At 35.5% G+C, this 25,176-nt stretch overlaps 1 protein-coding gene across 2 annotated transcripts in view; it reads right to left on the bottom strand.

The window, feature by feature from the left end:
- Window positions 1-16,226: 16,226 nt before the first annotated feature.
- LOC106871530 (nucleolar protein 6) overlaps window positions 16,227-25,176 on the bottom strand; it is a 36,194-nt gene continuing 27,244 nt past the window's right edge. For both annotated transcript variants that reach the window (XM_014918029.3, XM_014918030.3), the window contains exons 18-23: window positions 24,799-24,951; window positions 23,773-23,870; window positions 22,468-22,676; window positions 19,578-19,763; window positions 18,046-18,147; window positions 16,227-16,745 (exon numbers count right to left, since the gene is read on the bottom strand). In XM_014918029.3, coding sequence (XP_014773515.2) covers window positions 16,593-16,745; window positions 18,046-18,147; window positions 19,578-19,763; window positions 22,468-22,676; window positions 23,773-23,870; window positions 24,799-24,951 — 901 coding nt within the window. In that variant the 3' untranslated portion in view covers window positions 16,227-16,592. The remainder of the gene's footprint in view (window positions 16,746-18,045; window positions 18,148-19,577; window positions 19,764-22,467; window positions 22,677-23,772; window positions 23,871-24,798; window positions 24,952-25,176) is intronic.

Raw genomic sequence — 25,176 nt, 5'->3', positions numbered from 1 at the left:
ACCTCTTCCACGGGTTCCCTCAACTGTTAGGGTGTGGCAATTTTTGACGCAGCTATCCTCATCCATTCTCACCACATGTCCATACCAGCGCAATCGTCTCTCTTGCACACCACAACTGATGCTTCTAATGTTCAGCTTTTCTCTCAAGATACTTACACTCTGACGGGTATTCACACTGACATTACACATCCAACGGAGCATACTGGCTTCATTCCTTGCAAGCTTACGTATGTCCTCACAGTCACAGCCCATGTTTCACTGCCATGTAGCATGGCTGTTCGTACGCATGCGTCATACAGTCTGCCTTTTACTCTGAGTGAGAGTCCCTTTGTCGCCAGCAGGGGTAAGAGCTCTCTAAACTTTGCCCAGGCTATTCTTATTCTAGCAGCTACACTTTCAGCGCACCCACCCCCACTACTAACTTGGTCACCCAGATAGCGGAAGCTATCGACTACCTCTAGTTTTTCACCCTGGAATGAGATAGAAGTTGTTTCCTGTTTGTTTACAGTCTTTATTGCACCTGAACATCTGCCACAAACAAAAACTAACTTGCTAGTTAACCTGCCTTTGATGTTGCTGCACCTCTTATCAAAGGCCATATATATATATATATATATATATATATATACATATACACACACTCATATATACATACATATACACACACATGTGTATATATATATATATATATATATATATATATATATATATTTATATATATATATAATGGAGTGGAATTAATCCTAGGGTATGGAACATATAAGAGGTAAATAAACATGACAAGGGTAACATAAATTAAGATGAATTAAATCACACAGTAGCTCAAGCTAAATATTAAAAAAAATAAAACAAAAAATATAAATAATGCTAAATGGCAAGAAAACATTAATAAAAAGCAAAGAGAATATGGTAGTCAAAAACAAGAAATGAATTTCAAGAAAATTAACAAAAAAAAATACACAAAATTTAGTACTGCAAAACAGCAAGAAAAGTTTAGAATAAACTGTAAAAGTAATTATGGACTTAGAAAAAAATAAAGTTATTTGTTAAAAAATTATAAAAATCTAAAAAAGATAATTAAAAAAAACGTGAAAATTTTGATCAACTTCTCCCTTCAAAATGCTGTTATTATTCAGAAACTTACTAAATTTTATTATGAAAGACAAAAAATTTTTGTAACTCTCAATATAGAAGAAGCATTAAAATAGAAATAAGTAAAGTAACAAGCATATATAGTTCTGCTTCAGACTTTAAAAAGTCTATGCTGCAACAAATAAAAAATACTCCACCTAATGTCTGTGACTTAATAAAAAATGTTGAAAAAAGGTTTGTTGTCAGTTTATTGGAGTCAAAATTTGTACCAAACTTTTTCCAATGAAAATTTGTACCATATTTTTATATAACAGTTGTTCATTAATAAAAAAAGAAATAGTACTTGTTCCCTACAAATTCTGTGAATTATGTAGCACTACATGTTTTGAGCAACCGTGATTTTGCCAGTGTTGACTGTCTCTCTGATGATTGTGAGTATAAAAATGCTCCATCTGATGGAGGAGGAGGAGGAGGAGGAGGAGGACAATGATATCAATGAATATCAGCAAAATAGTTACTGTCCGAAAAAATATTTTACGGTTTTTGTTCAAAGCACTTTACATACACTTTACATCAAATCCCACCAAGGTCAATTTAGTCTTTCATCCGTTTGAGGTTGGTAAAATGAAGTCCCAATCAAATGCTGGGGTCAATGGTATTGTTTAACTCTCTTTTCTTAAAACTTTGGCCTTGTGCCTAAATCAAAAGCTAATTTTGGCTGGACTTGAAAGAATATTCAGAAAAACCAAATGGTGATATTGCCAATGTTGAATCTATCAAAATAAGCTCTTTGTGAGTCAATGATATTATTGGTGCTACTGAACATTTTTACAAGAGATTAAAACCTTCTGTGAATTAATTAGCAAAAAACAAACCTTTTTAGGCAAACAGGAAAACTTAGGTGAAAAGCGTTCCAATTTATAGCAAAGATTTAACAGAAATCATTAGACAGTTTATTGAACCACATGTTACCTGTAGATTATCTTGTTCTGAGTATAGTCCAACTCTGGATAAAATTGTTAGTTGCTTCATGTAACAAAAGTTGTTGGAATATATACAGGAAAGGAAGAAATAAAGTTGAAATGTGTAGAATTGATTTTCCAAAACTTTTGGCTGGTCTAAAATTTTTACTCTAACAGAGAGTTCCAAATAAAGAAAAGTGACAATAGCATTAAAAACTCTCTCAGTTACAGTGGCTGTGTGGTAAGTAGCTTGCTTGCCAACCACATGGTTCCGAGTTCATTCCCACTGCATGGCACCTTGGGCAAGTGTCTTCTACCATAGCATCAGGCCGACCAAAGCCTTGTGAGTGGATTTGGTAGACGGAAACTGAAAGAAGCCTGTCGTTCCCCCCAACATCACTTGGTGGTGTGTTTACGTCCCTGTAACTTAGCGGTTCGGGAAAAAGAAACCGATAGAATAAGTACTAGGCATCCAAAGAATAAGTCCTGGGGTCGATTTGCTCGACTAAAGGCAGTGCTCCAGCATGGCCCCAGTCAAATGACTGAAACAAGTAAAAGAGTAATCCCCTTCATGATTTGATAAGCAAATACTAATGTCCAATATATTGAAGGAAACTGTATGATTTTGACTTGTTATATTCCTAGTTTTCATGCAAAAATAGGAAGAAATGAAGCTGAATGTATTTCAGAAAATTTGGATCACTCTAGGTCAAGATATGGGTAATATAAATCAGAAGAATGGCAATTTTTTGGTAAAAAGATATATTGGAGCCTATGGATGTGTTGGCAAATTGTTGGCAAATTGTTGGCAAATTGTTGGCCCATCGTTTATTTGGCTATTCTGATCAAGTAATTTGGGTGGGTGCAGATATTCCTAGTAAAAGGAGTCACAAGTTGAGACCAAAATGGAATTACAAGAACTTTCACTACTATCTACGAGCATCTTTTATAAAAATATGACTGAAATATATCATCCAAACAGACCAATATTTCTGAGAAATGTTTCACTATATGAAGTTGCCAGCAAATAGGAAAATGCATCAGCTTCCAGCAGATGACGAAAATGAAGCTGAAAACGTGAATATGGTCAATAACAAAGGTCAAGGGGGGAAAATAATCAAAGTTCCAAATATTTCACTGAAGAAACAAAACAAAACTTGCATGATTTGTTAATGTTGTCTATATGTAGGAAAAAGGGTGAAATTGATTTTTTTAATGGTTCCAATTCATATGAAGAATCGTTTAAGAATTATAATTTTGATTTTCTATCTAGTGGTTCATTATGAAAATATCAGAAAAACATGTGGTTGAACCATGAATTAGTAAAACAATTAGAAATCAAAGAATAAAAAAAAAGTTGAGTAAAATGTTGTTGAAAATTAAGCAAAGAGAATTGAAAGACAAGTTACTGAAGAATTTGTAAAACAAAAAGGAACCTTGGCTTAATGAAGACCAAAAAACAATTTATAATGAAGTTATTACTATTATTGGAAGAGCTTCATTGAAATAAGACCAAACCTATTCCAAGATGTAAATGTGATGATTACCCATAACTGCTTAAATTCATTTCTGGTCTATGAGGAACTCCAAAAAGCTTTTTGATAGACACTACATCAGACAAAATTTCATGTCTGACTCAGGCAATTGGTCTCCTGTAATAATTTGTAGACTCACTGGCATAAGTGCTTTTCGAATAAAGGCAATACTTTGCAGAGAATACTTAAGAAAGAAAATTTCCTACTTTAGAGAACTGACAAAAGAAGTGAAAATGTTGCAATTTATTTGATAATGAGGTCAGACTATTTACTATTGAAGCAATCAGTGTGATCAATTATTTGATGCTGACTTTTATTTACAAAATACAAGATGAAACCTTTGAAGATCAGAATAGACTAACCTTTTGTTTGGTGATTCATTGCAACTTCCACCTGTTAATGCAAACCCAGTATTCAAAGAATTTCATATGATTCCAAATGAACAAAAACTGATATAAATAGAAAACTGGGATCTATTTTAAAACGGGGGCCACATTTTTCATTAATGTTCTACGTAGTGTTTTTGGTACGGAAAGACTTTCAAACTTCGTATACTTATCTATTTTGTGTTATAGAACAGAAAAATATTTTTGTATTCGAATTTATTTCATTTAAAAAATTGTCTTATTTCGATAATTTCAACCAATCACTGACAAGTATTCAGTTGTTTACATTTACTCATTTGGCTGATTAAGCGATGTAAAGCGTATTTAATCTCCATACCTTTGTTTTATTTGCTTTTTTCATTTTAGAGTTAGGGTTAATTGTTTCAGAATCGTTTGTTTATGTAGTCGGCACTTAATGTATATCGGCTGAATGGACGTCAGTGATTGGTTGAAATTACAGAAATACGGCAACTTTAACATGGAATAACTTATGGATTTCTTTTTTTTTTAAGAAGACTAAGAGAAAAAGATGTTTTATATGACACATTCTACCAGTGTTCCAAGTTTCAAAGTGTTTTGTTAATGAAAAATGTGGCCCCCATTTTAAAAAAGATCCGAATAGTGTTGTGGACATATTTCTAATATGTTGAACTTATATAAGCATAAGACAAAGAAAATTACAGTAAAATATAAGGAAGAATTAAAGTTGGTAATCCATGGATTCTGATAAAAGCATTCTTCAAAGACAATGCTATTTCCAAATAGAAAAACAACTACTGAAGAAATTGCTGATAAATTATTTGAATTGTATTTTACACCTGATTTGAAATTTCTTAGCATACTTCTTCTAAGTGAAGCAGTAGATGAACTAAATAATGAAATGGTTTTAAGAAAATGTAATATCATGACTATTGATATTGTAGCCACTGATTCTGGCATGTGACAAAAAGATGGGAGGTAAAAGAAAAATAGTAAAATCAGCAACAAACTTAAAGAAATATAGATTTTGTTTTAAATTTTAAATTTTTACTAATTTTTTGATTGGACTAGAAACTATGCTGAAAATTGGGACTGTTGAGGAAAAAGTATGATGTAGACCAAAACTTTTGTAATGGCATTGTTAGAACAAGAGGACAGTGGTGAGGTGACAGAATCATTAGCTTGCTGGGTGAAATACGTAGCAGTATTTCATCCATTACATTCTGGGTTCAAATTCCGCCATGGTCAATTTAGCCTTTCATCCTTTCAGGGTTGATAAATTAAGTACCAGTGAAACACTGGGTTTGATGCAGTCGACTATACCCCTCCCCCCAAAATTTCAGGCCTTGTGCCTATTGTTGAAAGGACTATTAGAACAGGAGGAAAGAATCATATTGAAAATATTATTGTTGCTTTTGACCACAAACGAAACAAGTCTCTTATATTAGCAAGCTGACTATGAAATCTTTGATGGTATTTTTGTCACCAGGAATCATTTTTCTTGTTTTTCTTTTTTTTTTACGTAATAACAATTCACAAGGAATCAGTGTCAGCGGGATGATTATAAACCAAAGATCTCAAGTATTTTCTGGTTGCATGGTTTATATAGATTCCAGTGCAGCACATCAGAGAAAGACATGGGTAAAACAAATTGAGAAAAACCTGAAATCGCAGCACCTCAACCTCAAGCATGCTAAGGCCAGCACCATGGATCAGAAAGAATAACATCATCACCAGAGCCTGTCATCCAGCAGCACCCACAGCAGCATATTTGTTGAGAGGACAGCCTTCCCTTCCAGTTGCCAGGTAGGGATTTTACTTACTTTGCTTACTTTCAAGAGTTTGCAAATTGTGTGACAAATTTGATGGGAAGAGTACAACAAATTGTGTGTCATTACTCAAAAACCAGATTTGTTTCTGATACCACCTTGCAGGAAAAAAAAAAACCTCCTTGCATGGATATTGCATCTAGTATACCAAAGAAGAGAGCTAAAAAATTAAATATTGAAGAATATATAGAACAAAATTAGAATGATAAAACAAATATTCTTTCACAACTTCCACCATTAAACCTAAGAAATGCTTGCTTTGCAAGTTCTATGATTTAGGTTATTAATCAATTACCTAGACTTACTGAATAATTACAAACTAAGAGACTTGAAAATGAAGTTAATCAAGAATCAAGAACCATTATTTTGGATAAATACAATAATGTGGCTAGTCTGAGAAGAATTATTTGAGAAAGATTTGATGATGGAATCAGCAATGTGTTCATGAATTTTGGAAAGTGCATTCTCAGTATTCAGACTTTGATTTTAGAAAAAAATTTGACTTATTCCTATTGAAAATGTTAGGTACATAAAAGTGCATCTTATTAATTGTCAAAGATTAAATGAAGACATCTACAACTGTTACTCCACACATAGATTTGGAGATAAACAGAATTTCCACTAAAACAAAAGACTGATTTTGAATCCTATCACTGCTTCTCAGTAATTTAAATCTTTGCTTTTAACAACTACTGCTTTAATAATAAAAAAAATTGTGAAATTTTTTCAGAAAATACTGAACAGTAGATTTCCTTCTCGTTTTAAATATCTTGTTCTACAAATTAATGGATTTCACATAAATTATGAAGGGAAATAAAGAATTAATTGTGATATAATGAACTTCAGTTCTAAAACAGCAACAAATATTTAGTACTATCTTTACTCTACAGGGTGTCCATAAAGTCTGGACACATAGGCAAAATGTATATTTTCAAGAAATACATGTAAAATTTTCAGCAACATCTTATTCAGTTGGAATGTTAACAAATAATATCTTCAATATGATTTCCACCATTTGCAAGATTTGTGTGAACTTGATGCAATATCTCCACACTGCTATCAATCTGAACACACTCACTCTTTATGTGTTGCATCTGTGATTTTCATTGAGTACACTTTCTCCTTTAGCATACCCCAGAAAAAGAAGTCAAGAAAGCCAAGGTCTGGTGAACGAGGAGGCCACTCCACATGACTATGTCTTCCGATCCGGTCTGGGAAATTGTCATTCACCCAATCTCTTACCACCATGGCAAAATGGGCAGAGGCACCATCCTGTTGGAACCACTTAAGAAGTCCTTCACTTAGCCTTTCAAGTTAGGGCATTAACTGGTCTCTCAACATGGTGAGGTAAGTCTCACCAGTTACATGTTCATCAAAGAGAAATGGCCCCAATGCTTGAGATTTCTTATGTGTCCAGACTTTAGGGACTCCCTGTATAAGCTGCAATTGTTCCCAGGGGATTTATCTTCAATGATAGCTTATTTTACATCCTTAGTTAAAAAAGGAGAGAAAACTTTGAATGTAATAAGTGACAATATTATTTTAAAAAGATAATAAATTTCCTCCCAAACTACTTCATGCTGTGCTATTTGTGCAGAAATTATAATATATAGATTTTATTCAAATTTTTAAGTTTTTACTAATTTTTCAAAACAACACTTTGTTTTGAACGAGTTATTCAAAAAATAAAAAAATGTAGTAAAATTTGATAAAGTTATGTAATTAGACATTAAAAATTCACCATTGCTAAATTAATTATAGGAAAAATTTTTAACTTTGCATGATTATTTGCATTTGAATATCACTAGAACAAAAATTCACTTCCAAATGTGTTAAAAAATATTAAAGATTTTATAAAACTTTCTTTTGGTTTTGGTAATATATTTAAAAAATTTTTACATAGCTATTTAGTCGTTCTTCTGCTTGTCTTTCTATCATTTTCCCAATCATCATGTCTAGAAGCACAAAGGCAGCAAATGACTGTGCAAGGAAAACACCAGATACAGTTGCAAGATTCTACATGATAACATCAAGACATCACCAAGCTGGTTATCTGATTCTTGGTTTGTCATGATGGCATCAAGCACATCTCAAGCCTGATCTGTGAGGTGGTGGGTGTTTCTCAAAAATGTAAACTAGATCAGACCACTTTTGCCTCAAACTGATCAACTCATATTTCCTGTACTGCTTTCTGACTGGCATCTTTTTGACCCTTTGCTTTGAGTTCTTCATTGATCATCATCATCATCATCATCGTTTAACGTCCGCTTTCCATGCTAGCATGGGTTGGACGATTTGACTGAGGACTGGTGAAACCGGATGGCAACACCAGGCTCCAATCTAATTTGGCAGAGTTTCTACAGCTGGATGCCCTTCCTAACGCCAACCACTCAGAGAGTGTAGTGGGTGCTTTTACGTGTCACCCGCACGAAGGCCAGTCAGGTGGTACTGGCAATGGCCATGCTCAAAATGGTGTCTTTTATGTGCCACCCGCACAAGAGCCACTCCAGGGGCACTAGCAACGATTTCACTTGGCTTGCCGGGTCTTCTCACGCACAGCACATTGACATTACACATCCAACGGAGCATACTGGCTTCATTCCTTGCGAGCTTACGCATGTCCTCACCAGTCACAGCCCATGTTTCACTGCCATGTAGCATGGCTGTTCGTACACATGCGTCATACAGTCTGCCTTTTACTCTGAGTGAGAGTCCCTTTGTCGCCAGCAGAGGTAAGAGCGCTCTAAACTTTGCCCAGGCTATTCTTATTCTAGCAGCTACACTTTCAGCGCACCCACCCCCACTACTAATTTGGTCACCCACCCAGATATCGGAAGCTATCGACTACCTCTAGTTTTTCTCCCTGGAATGAGATAGAAGTTGTTTCCTGTTTGTTTACAGTGTTTATTGCACCTGAACATCTGCCACATACAAGAACTAACTTCCTAGTTAACCTGCCTTTGATATTGCTGCACCTCTTATGTGTCCATAGCTTACACCGGGTACATCTTATAGAGTTACTACCTACTCCTTTTGATGTTTTTATATAAATATGTTTTGTCAGTTTACAGAACTTATGTTTTAATTATACTTCATACTTTTTCCTTACCTTTTATAGTTTTTGAATTTTGCCTCAATAATAGTTATTTTTCTGGCTGTAAAATGCATTACCTGTAAAATGAGAGAACTAGCAAGAAGAATGTGGACACAGGAGTGATAATATTCGCAATTATTTATCTATATTAGAAACAATTATTATTATTATCATTATTATTATTATTATTATTAAGGTGGTAAGCTGGCAGAATTGTTAGCATGCCGGGTAAAATGCTTCATGTTATTTTTTCTGTCTTTACATTCTGAGTGCAAATTCCACCAAGGACAACTTTGCCTTTCATCCTTTGGGATCGATAAATTAAGTACCAGTGAAACACTGGGGTCGATGTAATCAACTAGTCCCCTCTCCTAAAAAATTTCAGGCCTTGTACCTATAGTACAAAGGAATATTATTATTATTATTATTATTATTATTATTATTATTATTATATTGTTATTATTATTTAATTCTTTTAAGGTGATGAGCTGACTTCACCAGCCCCATTTTCTGGCCTCCTAATTTCCCTGATTAAAATACCATGGGTTACTATGTGTGGGGCACAGTAGAAAAAGACACCAACCACACTACTTATGGCAGCAAGGGCAAGCTGGTGGCAAGATCAAGTCAGTGTTTGACGATCTTCTCAGAGACACAGTAATAAACATATGCACCAGGTTCCAGTGCCATCTTGAGGCCATGGTGGAAACTGAGGGCAGCTACTTTGTGTAAACTAGTATCTCCCAGTCATAAATTAGTTGATATTTTTGGATTTTTTAAAAAATACTTTTATTTTTAGATGGGATATTGTGTTTTGTTGTGTCTGGGGAGAGTCATTTTCTTATTGTGCCTTAAAATTTAACACACTCACCATTAAAATTTCCACTTATTTCTTATTTTTATTTTCCTAAAATTTTCGTTGTGTCTTGCAACCTTTTCAATAGTCTTGACTCTTTTAAATTTTAAGGCACAATAAGAAAATGACTCTCCCCAGACACAACAGAATATGCTTCAACACACGAAATCACATAAAAAATCTTGCAAACTAAATCCAAAAACGAAATATTGTGTTTCTTTTTGTTTTATGCAAACTGTCAAATTTAGCCTGAACACCTTGTATGTGTACAACAGTGATTCCAGGTAGAAAAGAAAAAAAGCAGTGGATATAAAAAACAACAAATCAAAGTAAAAAGAAGTGAAATAATCCAACAGCAGAAAGGACATTTACAAGCAAATTTGCACACAGAGATAAGGGGAAAATTATGTTTCAAGTTCTATTTTTCCTGTTTGTATCACCAAACCTATATAACTTGATTTTATAAAATACTTTTTTTTCAAATTAACTCCATTCTTACTTATTTTATTTACCTGTCATTTTAATTTACCTGTCAGGTGGGTAATACTTTTTAATTTATATTTGTGAATCATTATTGTGTGTATTTATGTATGTGTGTGTATGAATTTACTTCAATTTGCAGTTTTCTTCAAACAAATTCCAGTATTTAGTTCTGTTTTGATTTTATGGTACACCTGTTTAATATGCATTCTAATTCAGTTAAAAATTCAATTATATGCACAACTTTTCTGTTTTAAAATTTTGTTGGACACCCAGGAGAATACTAGACAACTCATTTTTATGGCTATGTTTAAATTTAAATAATTTTACATTATGCTGAATTCACTTGTAATTATATTTGCTTTGAGAGAAAAACTATATAGTAGATTAATTCAAGCACCTGTCATAGCATTATGTTCCAAAACAAACATATGCTAATAACATCATAATTGTTTATTGAAACCAGTCTAAACCCATGACAATTTTAGAATTTTAATTGAAATACATAGTGTTTGTATTTTAGTTAGAAATATAGTAAAAAAAAAAAAGGGTTAAATAATATGGGTGGGTTTCAGATGGAAAAAAAGTAGAAGAAATATTAAAGAGAAAATTACTGTGTGCTTGGGCAACAGTTTGAAGGGCCATTTTCTTTCCCCTATATCACCCTTACATGTGCATGTCTAATTGAGATCATATCCAAAAGTTTATGCTGAGTCAGAGGAAGATAAACGTTGTTCCTGTAAGAGAAAAGCAGTTTATTGGTCAAGTTTTATGGAAGAAATTAATGCTAAATTATGGGGAGTTTCTGAGTATCAACAGCCCGTAAATGCCAGATTTCTGGAGCTTCGTGGCCATAGAATTCCAAATCCTGTGTCTCTAGTGGAGATTAATTTTCATTTTATAGTGGGAAAGATAGACCTTCTTGAATCAAATGCAAATACCAGCTTGGTATTCTGGCATGAGTATGACCACCAAAAATGGCATTATGAAAAAGGTTCATTCCACAGGTCAAATACTAATACCTGTTTGGTGTCTGGCATGAATAAGACCACCAAAATCTGTGATATAAAAGCAGTTCAAAGGAACAACCATACTACATCATTTGTCATGTGGGGCAACAAGAGATGCATTCAGACCTTAAGGAGAGGGGTCCATTAAAAAAATATATTGCAGTCTCTGCCCAATACCAGTATAACCAGCAATAAGCCTTCAACTTGTTCTGTGAGGTGCTGGAAGTACAAAGGATGCATGTCCCAGAACACCAGAAGAGGATAACCATCAAGGATTAGGAATTGAAATATCACAACCCTCATGGGTAAAGAACAGGAACTAGAGGAGGAGGCCAAACACTACTAGCTAGATATAATCGGTGTCTCCTCTGCAAGGTTCTTAGGTTCTAGTACTGTAGAGTTGGGTGGAGGGTAAAAACTCCACTATTCAGGTGTGGTGCCAACTCTGTCTGCACAAGCAGGAGTGAAGATACTCAAAAAGTCCCTAGCTATCAGATTGTGTTATGAGGTGGATCCACAAGATGGGAGGGGTTGTCTCCTGAAGCTTAAGCTAAAGGAAGCCTTGCTGTGGCTATTGCCAATAAATGCACCAAAGAGTAAAGCTAAATACAAACCCCTCCCTGACAAAGTCACTGCAGCTTTAAGATCAGTCATTTGTACTTCAAGGAGACTTTAATGCACAAGCTGGCACTGATCGCCAGATGTGGAAAAGAGTGATTGGACAGAATAACAATCCTGAACTAAGTGCAAATGAAGAGGCTTTACTAGATTTCTATGCTGGAAATGAACACATTCTTCCAGCATTGGAATGTTTGTATCTGGTATAGGGATACTTTTGGGCAGAGATCCCTGACAGATGTTGCTATTGTCTCTGACCTCTTTGATTCTGCACTGGATGTTCCTGTAAAGAGAGTGGCAGAACTCTCAACTGATCACCACCTAGTTGTCTGTAACCTGAGACTAAAGCAAAGAGAACTAACAAAACTGATAAGTCCAGCATGACCTACAAAATAAAATGAGATAAAATGGTGGAAGATGGGATCAGAAACAAATATGTGAACACTATTGCATCCAAATCAGAGACCTTCCTGAACAGACTGAGGATGTTGAAATGATGTGGAGACTGTTTTGTTTGTCACTTTTTTCTTCAGCCATAAAATGCTATGGATGAAAAGGTCTTAGTGTGGTGCCAGGTGGTAAAAAAAACAGGAAGTTAAAAACGCTGTCCAAGCAAGGAAGGAGGCTTAAAAAGCTTGGTTTGGAAACAAGTCTCCTTTTTGTACAGGCAGTATACTGAGATGTAAAAAGTTTTAACACAGACAGTAAAAACCCATGGTTAAGTCATGGGAAGACTTAGGGGTAATACTGGAGTCTGACTTTAGATTGACCAATAAAGTATTCTGGTGGACCATACACTGAATTTTTAACAAGAAGCCTTCTTCCACATCTGCCATTAATAATTTGACTGGGGGGGGGGGGGGGGTCTTCTCTCTACAGAGAAAACCATAATTGGAAGATGTACTTTACTAATCTTCTAAATCCAGTCCCAATAAAATCTTCTGGTAGATACAAGGTGCATCTAAGGGTAAAGACTAACCTCACAGAGGATGAAGTCATAGAGGTGATTAAAGCTCTCAAATGTAGAAAGGTCACTGAAGTGGAGGAAATTTTCTCTGAGATGTTAAAAGCCTTAAATAAGGAAAGTATTCTCTGGCTGGCTCATGTATGTCAAGTGACTAGGACCTCTGAAATAATAATATCAATTTTTAAAAGGGAGATAAGAGAGTGGTCTGATTACAGAGGAATCTCCTGGTTGAGCCTCCCTAGAAAAGTATAAGTTTGGTGTCTGGAGAAGAGTTTTTGGGAAATTATTGAGCTCAACTTAGCTGAAGAACAGCTCAACTTAACTGTACAACTGACCAGACAATCACTCTATGGCAAATCTTTGAGAAATTGTGGGAATATTGTAAAAAGGTGTACATTGCTTTGTAGACCTCAAAAAAAGCATAATGCACACTACAGGACATGATATGGAGGGTTTTACAGGAATTTGGGTTTTATGGGCAACTTCTAGTTGCCAAAAAGTCCCTTTATAAATGCCCAGATGTCTGTTCAAAGTAGATGTTGGACTGTGGCAAGCATATATATATATTGTCATCTCGCCTTTCCATAATTTTTATGAACTGGAGTGCCATATGCAGCTGTTACAGAAATGGTATAACAATTGATGGATGTAGGATAGGTATTTGCAGGTGAAATGGTATTACTTGGCTCATCAGGTTATCTCTATCATGCTCTGAATGGGTTTGCTCCCAAGTGCTTCAAGGTGGGGATGAGAATTAGTGTTGCAAAGACTAAGACATTGGTCCTCGCAAGAGTTCATTCTGCATGTTAGTGGGACATCACTGAGGCAAGAGAAGTTTAAGTGTTTTGGGACCATATTCATGAGGGATGGGAAGTAGGGCTGAATTGAATGCTAGAATTGCAGGTGCTGATACAGTAATGCACCAGCTCCAGCTATTTTTGGTTTCTATGCCTATCCTCATCTATGGTTAGGAATGTTGTGTAATGATTGAAAGAGCATGATTGTGATTACAAGCAGCCAAAATGGGGCTCCTTTGAAGGGTCTCTGGTGTAATGTTACTTGACAGGGTGCATAGCTCAGGAATCAGGATCCCTCCACAGTGAGCCACTACTTCTCCATATTGAGAGATCTCAGCTCCAGTGCTACAGATATGTGATTAGAATGTCATGGGAAACAATCACAAACATAAGAAGCGTCAGTAGTGGTGTGCAAGAGAGACGATTGCGCTGGTTTGGACATGTGGTGAGAATGAATGAGGATAGCTGCGTGAAAAAGTGCCACTCCCTAACAGTTGAGGAAACCCGTGGAAGAGGTAGGCCCAGGAAGACCTGGGCTGAGGTGGTGAGGCAAGACCTTCGAACATTGGGCCTCACCGAGGCGATGACTACTGACCGAGACCTTTGGAAATGTGCTGTGCATGAGAAGACCCGGCAAGCCAAGTGAGATCGTTGCCAGTGCCCCTGGACTGGCTCTTGTGCGGGTGGCACATAAGATGTACCATCCAGAGCGTGACCGTTGCCAGTACCGCCTGACTGGCCTTGTACGGTTTTCGAGCGAGATCGTTGCCAGTGCCCCTGGACTGGCTCTTGTGCGGGTGGCACATAAAAGACACCATTTCGAGCGTGGCCGTTTTCGTGCGGGTGACACGTAAAAGCACCCACTACACTCTCTGAGTGGTTGGCGTTAGGAAGGGCATCCAGCTATAGAAACTCTGCCAAATTAGATTGGAGCCTGGTGTAGCCATCCGGTTGCACCAGTCCTCAGTCAAATCATCCAACCCATGCTAGCATGGAAAGCGGACGTTAAACGATGATGATGATGATGATGATATTTTTCTAACTACCATTCTTGTCTACGTATTTGGACACTTATACAAAATCAGGTCAGCAAAACCTTACACTACCTCCTTTAATACTGTGATTGAGAAGACCCTGCAACTAAAGTGAGATTGCAGCCATGCATGTCCAGCTCTGTTAAGAATACCCCTGATGCGTCAGGTGATATGATATGCTTGAGGAGACATGTTGAGTCAAATAAAACCAATACCATAGCTGGGGCCAGTGCCTCCTGACTGGCTCTCATGCCGTGGCACATAAAAAGCACCATCTGAACATGGTCAATGCTGGGTCCGCCTGACTGGCTCCTGTGCCAGTGGCACGTAAAAAGTACCCACTACACCCTCAGAGTGGTTGGTGTTAGGAAGGGCATCCAGCTGTAGAAACATTGCCAGATCAGATTGGAGCCTGGTGCAGCTGCTGGCTCTCCAGACCTCGGTCAAACCATCCATCCCATGCCAAATTAGATTGGAGCCTGGTGTTGCCATCCGGTTTCACCAGTCCTTAGTCAAATCGTCCAACCCATGCTAGCATGGAAAGCGGACGTTAAACGATGATGATGATGATATATGTAGGAGCACTCTATCGGTTACGACGAGGGTCCCAGTTGATATGATCAATGGAACAGCCTTCTCATGAAATTAATGTGCAAGTGACTGAGCAATCCAGACACGTGTACCCCTAATGTAGTTCACAGGGAAACTCAGCGTGACAAGGCTGCCCTTTGAAATACAGGTACTACTCATTTTTGCCAGCTGAGTGGACTGGAGCAATGTGAAATAAAGTGTCTTGCTCAAGGACACGTGTCGCTGGGAATCGAACTCACCTACTTATGATTGTGAGCCAAATGCCCTAACCACTAAGCCACGTGCCTTCACAATATATATATATATATATATATATATATATATATATATATATATATATATATACACACATATATATATACACACACACAATAGGCTTCTTTCAGTTTCTGTCTACCAAATTCACTCACAAGGTTTTGGTCAGCTCAAGGCTATAGTAGAAGACACTTGCCAAAGGTGTCATGCAGTGGGACTGAATCCAGAATCATGCGATTGAGAAGCAAGCTACTTACCACACAGCTACATCTGCACCTACATACATACATACATATATACACACACACACACATGTGGAGCTATGGATGTGTAAAGAAATTGACTTTACAGGTTTGATTTTACTGAGGCACCTTGGGCAAGTAACATCTATAATACCCCAAAGCTGACCAGTGACTTGAGGAGTACATTCATAGACTGAAACAAAACAGAAGCTCCATATATATATATATATATATATATATATATATATATATATATATATATATATTTATTTACCCTCTACTGCTGGTGTCACAATAAAGTGCACCCAGTACATTATGTAAAGTGGTTAGTTACAGGATGAGCATCAAGTCATAGATAAAAAAAAAGCCAAAACTGGAATGTATGCACACAAAGTGATCCAGTGATCACTGACTAGAACAACCTGTCCACTTTCATTACTAGCATGAAAAGTGGACAGAAAATGGAAGACAACAGCAACAATAATGATAACGAAGAACATTGTGGAAATGAAATGTTTATTAACAAGCTGCTATCACAAGCTCGTCTTTTGCATCCTTTTATGAAGAATTTATTTACAAGTTTTACTCAGTTCTTAATATGTTGAATTTTTATGTCCTGCCAATGTAAGTTTCTTTGAAAAGTGATTTTATTCAGGCAGGATGAGATGAAATAGAAACAAATCCCTGTGGTCAGGAATGGAGAGTGATGCAAAATGGTTTTCCAGCAGGAAATGGAAACAGAAATATTCATCAGAAAAACTGGGTTAAATCTGTAATGGTCAATTTCAAATGTAAAACACAAACCATAACTATATACACACACACAGAGTTTGTCTTTACAGTCTAAACAAAGCATTGGAGAACATTATGTGAGTAAAGACATAGTTTTCACTTTAATATGTTCTACAATTCCATTGCCAAGAATCTTCATATCTTCAATAATAGCTTCAATGTTTGGCACAAGCTGGTTCTCTTTAGAGGATTCTTCAAACAAACACTGACCATTCACTAATGATACCTGAAACAGAAACAATACAATTAGTTTCTAAGTTACATTATAGATGAGAGACTCTATCTCCCTACAGCAGGAAATAAACTAGAATGAGAGAGATAGGGGGGAGAAAAGGATTGTATCCATTCTTTTATTGTACATCTACGTTTCCTTAGAATTATGAAATGAGTGCATGTAGAAGGGAGATAATCTATGCCTTCTCTCTCTGCAACTCATTCTGTTTTACTGTCTGCAGTCAATTTCATATAAACATTGAATTGCATTCCGAGCTACGATTTTTATGAGTGTAAAATACATTCACAATTCTCTGAACAGTGGAGGGCAACAGAGAAGACTAATCGTCACCAGCTGTAAATTTTACCCAGAAAATCGAATTAAACCTGATCAAGGCACCAAAAAGAAAGGGCAAAATAAGAAATATAAAAGTTATCAACTTTTAATATCCTATTGAAAACTCAGACCAGTAACAATTGAGGAGAAAATACTTTATCGTGTATTTTTTCTGGTCAGATTATCATGAAAATTGACAGGATGTCAATTCTTAACATCCTGTTGCAAACTCATAGTAACAATTGAGGAAAAAAATAACTTTATAGTATATTTTTTGTGGTCAGATTATCATGAAAATTGGCATTATTGCTGAAAAGTCGTATTTGTTTATTTGTGTTTTTAGATGTAAATAATTTGTACAAAAACAACATTATGTATGTGTAATTGTTAATTTATTATATAGAAACAACTAAAAAAAACAGACACTCAAAAATGACAGTAAAGAGAGACACTAGTAATAAATGTAATTAGTTACAGATATGGACATACAAGCATCACAAGCAAAAAAATTGTTTTCCATTTTTGTAGCTTTTTCATTATGAAATTTACAAGCTGAATTACTCTCTTTAAAAACACACAGATATAAGCAAAGTGACAAAAACTCCTCCAAAAATATATCACAAAAATTCAGCAACAGGTGTATTCTAATACCAAATATTACACAAGGTAAATGAATGATGAGGGAAAGGTTTAAAGTTTTTTCCCCTCAGATTAGCAAGTTCATAACTTCCTTCAATATAAATTCTTGATTCGGGTGGTCCAGATGATGTGGGAGTGAAAGATACACAGATTTGTGTTGTAAAGGGTGTTAAGTGTTAAAGCTGAAGATAGAAGGTATGAAATACTCAGTCAGTGTCAACACTGCATAACTGCTTTAAGGACTTCATTCACATACACCAACACTACCACTCAACACACATTTAATCATCCTCCCAAACACTCACCACTACATTAGATGTATAAAGCAAGAACATACCTTGAACCCTTGAGGTTGAAATATCTTAGGTCTCCATAAAACTCCTATCACACTGCTACTGTATTCATCACTATAAAACAAAGCAAGGTGACCAAATGTTTCCTGAAAAAATCAATATTTAAAAAATCAGTAACAATTCTCTGCTGACACCAATATGTTGACACTGATGTCCACCAAGAGGCTGACACAAAAGCCAAACAGCAAAACAAACCAAAAAGAAACACCAATATAGGTGGTTCCATCACAGCCATTTTTTCCCATTCAATCACTGGTACAGTTGATTTCTTTCTGTCATTTAGTCTTTGATTATTCTGTAACCAGCAAACCTATAATGACAGATGTTCCAACCATGACCATCCTGTCTCTTATTTAAGAGAGCATAGCTACATTATTCAATTGTCCATGCTACTTCTAGATGACAGAGTGTAATTTAAGGATCTCCCTCCCCTCATATGCTCAGGTACTTGCAGTAATTATTGTTTGTTTAGATCCAACTCAGTTCTGTTCCAGTAGATTTATCTATGATCAAAATATTTTCCAGCTGTAAACATTCAATCTTCTGATTATATATTCTAACTGTTTTATGTTCAAACAAGCCAGATCCAGCTTCTCACACCTATCCCACAATATCATTCTACAAATAAACAACTATGTCATCAAAATCTCATAGCTTTAAGATAAAGCTATTTCCACTGAAATATAATCATAAATACTGAAAAATTTTCAAGTGCTAATTTTTCAATGTATAAACATGTATTATATATATATATATATATATATATATATATATATATATATATAAGGGCATTACTACAGAATAATGCCACACACTAGACTTCCAAAATAAACACATTATTATGATGGGTTTTTTTCCCTTATGAATTTTTTACACACTAGCTTCCTGATAAAATTCTTGTAAAAGATTTTTATCCTATTATTGAATTAATTAAATATATATATATATATATATATATATATATACACACAAAGACATATACATACATTAATCATCAGCAGTAGCATTTAGCATCCATTTTCCATGCTGGCATGGGTTAGACAGTTTGACTGGAACTGGTAAGCCAGAGATCTGTCCTAGGTTCCAGTCTGTTTTGGCTTGGTTTCAACAGTTGGACATCCTTTCTAATACCAACTACTCCATACTGGGTGTCTTTTACATGTCACCAGCACTTGCCATGACCGGGATTTCACTTGGATGTACACACACACACACGCACACACACACACACACACACACTCTCACATCCACATATACACTGTAAAAATTCTGCTTTACAATCTGGTCACATCTAATGATAGCTGCAAAACTACAAACCAAGGGAACTCTTGCAGTCATTTGATCTACTAAAAATAGCAGCCAAATTTCCGTTCATTTGCATCCTCTATCTTATAAGCCAGATATATTAAGATGGGAATTCTTTTGATCATGTAGCTGCACAATTAGAGTTGACGTATCTACAGAATATGAGGACACAAAAGACATTAACTTTGTGAAATTAAGTAAAAGAATATACCCTGAGATCTTTCATGAAAAGCTGTTTTGGTCGGTAATCAACAACTGGAAGATTGGAAGGATTACTAAGAAATGCTGGGTAATTCCTTCTGCCAATGGAGTCAATAGCTTGACCTGGACTAGCTTCTTGGTCATGTTTTAAATGAATAACCACATCAAATGGCTCCAGAGATGGGCGGAATATTTTCTGAAATAGATATAAAAGATACCAAAAAGGTGATTGAAGTGTTTTTTTGTTTTTTTTGTTGTACTAAAGGCACAAGGCTTGAAATATTGGGGCAGGGGGCTAGTCAATCTCATCAAACCCCAGGGTTCAATTGGTATTTACTTCATCAGCTTTGAAAGGAGGAAAAGCAAAATCTACCTTGGCAGAAGTTGGACTCAGAACAATGAAGACACATGAAATGCTGCTAAGCATTTTGTCTGGTGTGCTAATGATTCTGCCAGCTCACCCACTTTTATGATTGAATTAAGAAATGACCGTCAAATGATTGATTATATTATATAAACATGGAGATTTATTATTCAGATATGATATTACTTCATGCAGAAAAAGGACAGTCTCAAACTGAACAGCAACCAGACTTCCCTCGGTTCACCCTCTTAGCACAGGTATGGCTATGTGCTAAGAAGTTTGCTTTCCAACCACATGGTTCCAGGTTCAGTTGCACTGCATGGCATCTTGGGCAAGCGTCTTCTACTATAGCCTCAGGCCAACCAAAACTTTGACAGATGGAAACTGAAAGCAGTTTTTGTGTGTGTGTGAGAGTGAGAGCACCATTTGACAACTGGTGCTGGTGTGTTTACATTCCTGTAACTTAGCAATTCAACAAAAGAGATTGATAACATAAGTACCAGGTTTAAAAATAAAAAAAACTGGGGCCAATTCATTCAACTACAATTCTTCAAGGTACTGCCCCAGCATGACCACAGTCTAATGACTGAAAGAAGTAAAAGATACTGTCTTAATAATACCAGAATACATTTGATAAAGTAGTTTTAAAATTATAAGCAAGTGTGTGTTTACCATAACTTCAGACTAACCCAACCCTTACAAGTGAAATAGGACAGACATTAACTATTGAAAGCCATCAGATAAGTTGTACTTGTAATTCTCAAGGCAAAGCCTTATCGTATACAGTATCACATACAAATTTAGCCTCAGAATTATGTGAAAGATACTCAGCCACTATACATTAAAGAACTAAGCAATTCAGTTAACCAAACAACAATCCAATCATCTAAACCAGTGGTTCCCAAACTGTTTTGTCCTGCTGCCCCTTTGACACCCAGGTCACATTCCTAGTGCCCCACCCCAACTAACCATCACAAACATAGACCTCTTTTTGAAGCAAATTCAAAGCAACTGTATTTCACAAATAAAACTTAACCTAATGAACCCATTATTTTGTTGTTTTTACATGAATCACTACCCCATTATTACCCCACTTTTTTCAACACCCCCTTGGAACTTTCCATCACCCCTCGGAGGGGGGGGGGCAATACCACCCACTTCGGGAAACACTGATCTAAATGGATAAAGGATCCATCATGTTACAAAAAAACGGGATGGTCTCTAAATAATAAATTCATGCAGGACTAATCTTGATCTACTACAGCTGCCAGACAAAATTTATTCAATGGAAAAAGTCTATGCAAAAGACTGTCATATAAATATGTATTTATGTATTATCATCATAAGATGCGATGTGAACATCAAAGAGAAAACTAACACATTCAAACAAAACTACTTTGTGATATTTATTCCAACCGTGTTGCGCAAACATTCCCTTTCTCACTCTCAACATTAAGATTGCAGCAAACTCATGATTGTTTCATGAAAAAGCTATAACCAATGATGATTATTTGTTTTATGCACGTTTTTCTATGCTGGCATGAGACGGATGAGATTTTGTGCTGTATTTTAACAGACAGATGCTCTTCTTGTCACCTCTTACCTGTCTTACAAGTGAGAGATTTTTTATTCCATTATTTTGGTAACACAGAGCTATACAAAGCAATGTGTACTGAAAGTGTAAACACAGCAACATTATTTTGCTCTAATAATTTCATATGAGTAGCAGAAATATCAACATCTATGCACATACACACAAGCTCAGACACACACACATGACAGGCTTAAATACAGTTATGGTATAAGCTGGCCTGTGGCAATACAACAAAACATATGTTCAATATGCCATGGTGGCACGCAAAATACACCATTTTGAGCGTGGCCGTTGCCAGCACCACCTGACTGGCCTTCGTGCCGGCGGCACGTAAAAGCACCCACTACACTCTCGGAGTGGTTGGCATTAAGAAGGGCATTCAGCTGTAGAAACTCTGCCAAATCAGATTGGAGCCTGGTGTAGCCATCTGGTTCACCAGTCCTCAGTCAAATCGTCCAACCCATGCTAGCATGGAAAGCGGACGTTAAACGATGATAATGATGATGATGAAACTGTGACTTAAGACTATGAGGCTGCTAAGTGATCTTAAACACACAATAATGCTTACACCTATTGTTAAAAAAAAAGTGCAAGATATAAACCAGTGGTTCTCAACTATTTTTTCTTATGGAGCCTTTCAATTCCTATTTTACTCAGGTGGACTCTCAGCCATTCGATGTCTAAAAAAATCCTATTATATTTTTATAATTAAATATGATTAGGAATTATAGTTAAAAAAAATCAAAATATTTCATGCATTGTAGAAGTGTAACTAATTTATTGCAGATAAATTTTAACAAAATCTTATATGGACCCTCAAGGGCTATATGGATCCCGATTGAGAATCACTGAATAACCTAACCCCCATTCTCCATTGTTAGTCTCATGAACTTATGTTATTGATAATCAAAGAATACAAGAAATTACTACTAAAAAGCTCACCTTTAAATCACTAGCTGGCCATATCAACATCTCTTGTAATGTACACAATGACTGTTTGGCAATCAAAATTAAGCGATTTAGCATCATCTGGTTAGGCTTTTCACGAGTCCAAAACGAAACCACTTCTTTGTCGAGAGGGATACAAATTGTCATAGGAGGAAAACTTGTTCGAACACTGAAGTCTGCTTTAATTTGGCTAATTTCTGCCCCTGCAAAATATATATTCAAACAAATATGAAATGACATGAGGATATGAAAAGTATAAATACAAGAAGTGCCCCAAAATTCCATACACATAATAACCTTTGTCCAATAATAAGATGTCCACCTTCTCTACTGAATTGTAAAGAAGCCAAAATATCAAAGAGAATGAGTTCACTGTGCTTTGCTTACCTATTTTGATAGTTTAAACCCTCTTTATTCTTCACGTTTTTAGTACCAAACCTACTGCATTTATTCATATATAAAGCACTCATTGTATGATGCACACTACTAATTATGGTCTATAAAACCCAGGTTAAAACACCTCGTACAAATAATTAATATCGTATTTTCAATAATGAAATTATTATATTATAACCTTCTATATTGAAGACTGATAACAGTCACTCATGACAGTTGTACTAAACAGTACATCATCATTATCACAAAAAAAAAATGTAACATTACTGTAGTAATATAGCAACACATTTGATTGAGGATAATGGTGAACATTTAGATCTTGTATATAATATGCACCTCTAATATTTAGTTTCAAAAAGTTGAAAAAGTATGTATTATACTTGAATAAATTTGGTACACTATGGAATCCAGTCCAATGGTACAGTCTGTATCAGTGTTTCTCAATCATTTTTTTACTAAAGACCCATTTGATTCCTATTTTACTCAGATGGACCCTCCTATCCATTTGATGTTTAAATATGTCCTAATATATTTTTATAATCAAATATCATTAGGAATTGTATAAAAGAAATTGTTACAATATTTTGTGTATTGTAGAAGTATAACTAGTTCATTGCAGACAAATTTTAACAAAAGAATCTTATATGGACCCCCGACTATACAGACTCCAGTTGAGAACCACTGGTCTAGATGATCAAAATATGGAATCTCAAAGGCAGGACAAAATGTTCTGATGGCATTGTCATACAGATAAGACATTACAGACACACAGGCAGATGTTCTGTCATGGTTCCCATTAAGTTAATGGTGGAAAAATAAGCATTAGAATAACAAAGATAACACAGATTCACACACTACGAACTAATGAGTTGTAAAAAAAAAATAATTAAGACAGTCACTCACCTGAATATTCATTGTTTAAGTTGACAAAGAACGGACTTGTTGCCCAGTCAAATGTTGACACCAAGTAAAGGAAACGAAGGAAGCCACAAATTGATCCTCTGTTAAAAAGGATTTCATTTTAGAAACAGTTGAACATGAGAAAATTTTGATACAATAGCAAAAAATATTATTTTAGATATATAATGGACATATACATACACACATATACAGACAAATAGACATACACACATGTGTGCTTAATAAGTTCATTTCCATTGTGTGACACCTTGGACAAGTGTCTTCAATGATAACCTCAAGCCAACTAAAAATGAACAAATGAAAATAAATATCAACTTAAAAATACGTGTGATTAACCCTTCAATTATTAATTAGGCCAGTCAACTTCAATAATATAACGATCTGTTTTTAAATTCATTTTCCTGTGCATCTTACATTTAGATAAGCATAACTACATACCAATAGTTCAGGAATGAAAAGTAGAAATTATTAAAAATTCACCTTTTATCAGCGAAAATGTTAAAGCCACTTAAGTTACAAACCAACATGAAATATTGTGAACTCATTACATATTAGTACCACCTGCACTGCAGGACACTAGATGGAACATTGTCTCAAACAGGAACCAAAAGTAATGTTGGTTCTCGTTGCGCAGTGTCACCAATAGATTTTCCTGAACAACATCATATCTTCAGGCTTTTCCTTTTTCCTAACTATCTGGTGGAATCAGTTGTATTGCCAATTCAGGGTGCTAATAGCTTGATAGACACCAGAACCAAGCAGCCAAACACAGCCTTCACTGTTACAGTAATCTACTACAACTTAAAGGAATTGGTTCAGCAACATGTCTATTAAATTTTATAGTAATGTTAATTGCAATGACATATAAAATAATATATATATTATAAAAAGTGCTAAAGTGGTAACTCTAAAATCAAGACAGATGAAAATAACACTTCCTTTGCTTCTATTATCATTATCGTTTTATCTATTTAGAGAAAAACTTATAAAAAAGAAACAATAACTTACCGTGGTACTTCAAATGGATAAGGATCTAAAAACAGACTTGCCACCAGTAACTCAATTGCTATAGCAGGAATGTCATCAGATAAGAAATGGACTGCGAGCCAGCGCTTGGCTAAACGTACAACAAGGCCATAAGTTTGGTGTTGTTGACCAAGACTGTAACCAGAAAAAAAGTCAGACATACTTCCACAGTAAAAACAATAATAAAACCAAATGCGTAATAATTTACCTAAAGTATGACATTGGTGTTACAATTAAGATAATAATGATTTCTATCTTGGAATACAAGGGCATTCAGCCATTTATAGATGCCACAATTATTCTTACAGTGAAACACACATCTTCAATCCATTTGCAGGCCTGGAAACCCACTATTCTGAA

The sequence above is a fragment of the Octopus bimaculoides genome, chromosome 3, assembly GCF_046866305.1.
Source record: "Octopus bimaculoides isolate indiv1 chromosome 3, ASM4686630v1, whole genome shotgun sequence".
NCBI lineage: Eukaryota > Metazoa > Mollusca > Cephalopoda > Octopoda > Octopodidae > Octopus > Octopus bimaculoides.
The sequence above is the reverse complement of the archived record's forward strand: the minus strand, read 5'-3'. Positions and strand labels throughout refer to the sequence as shown.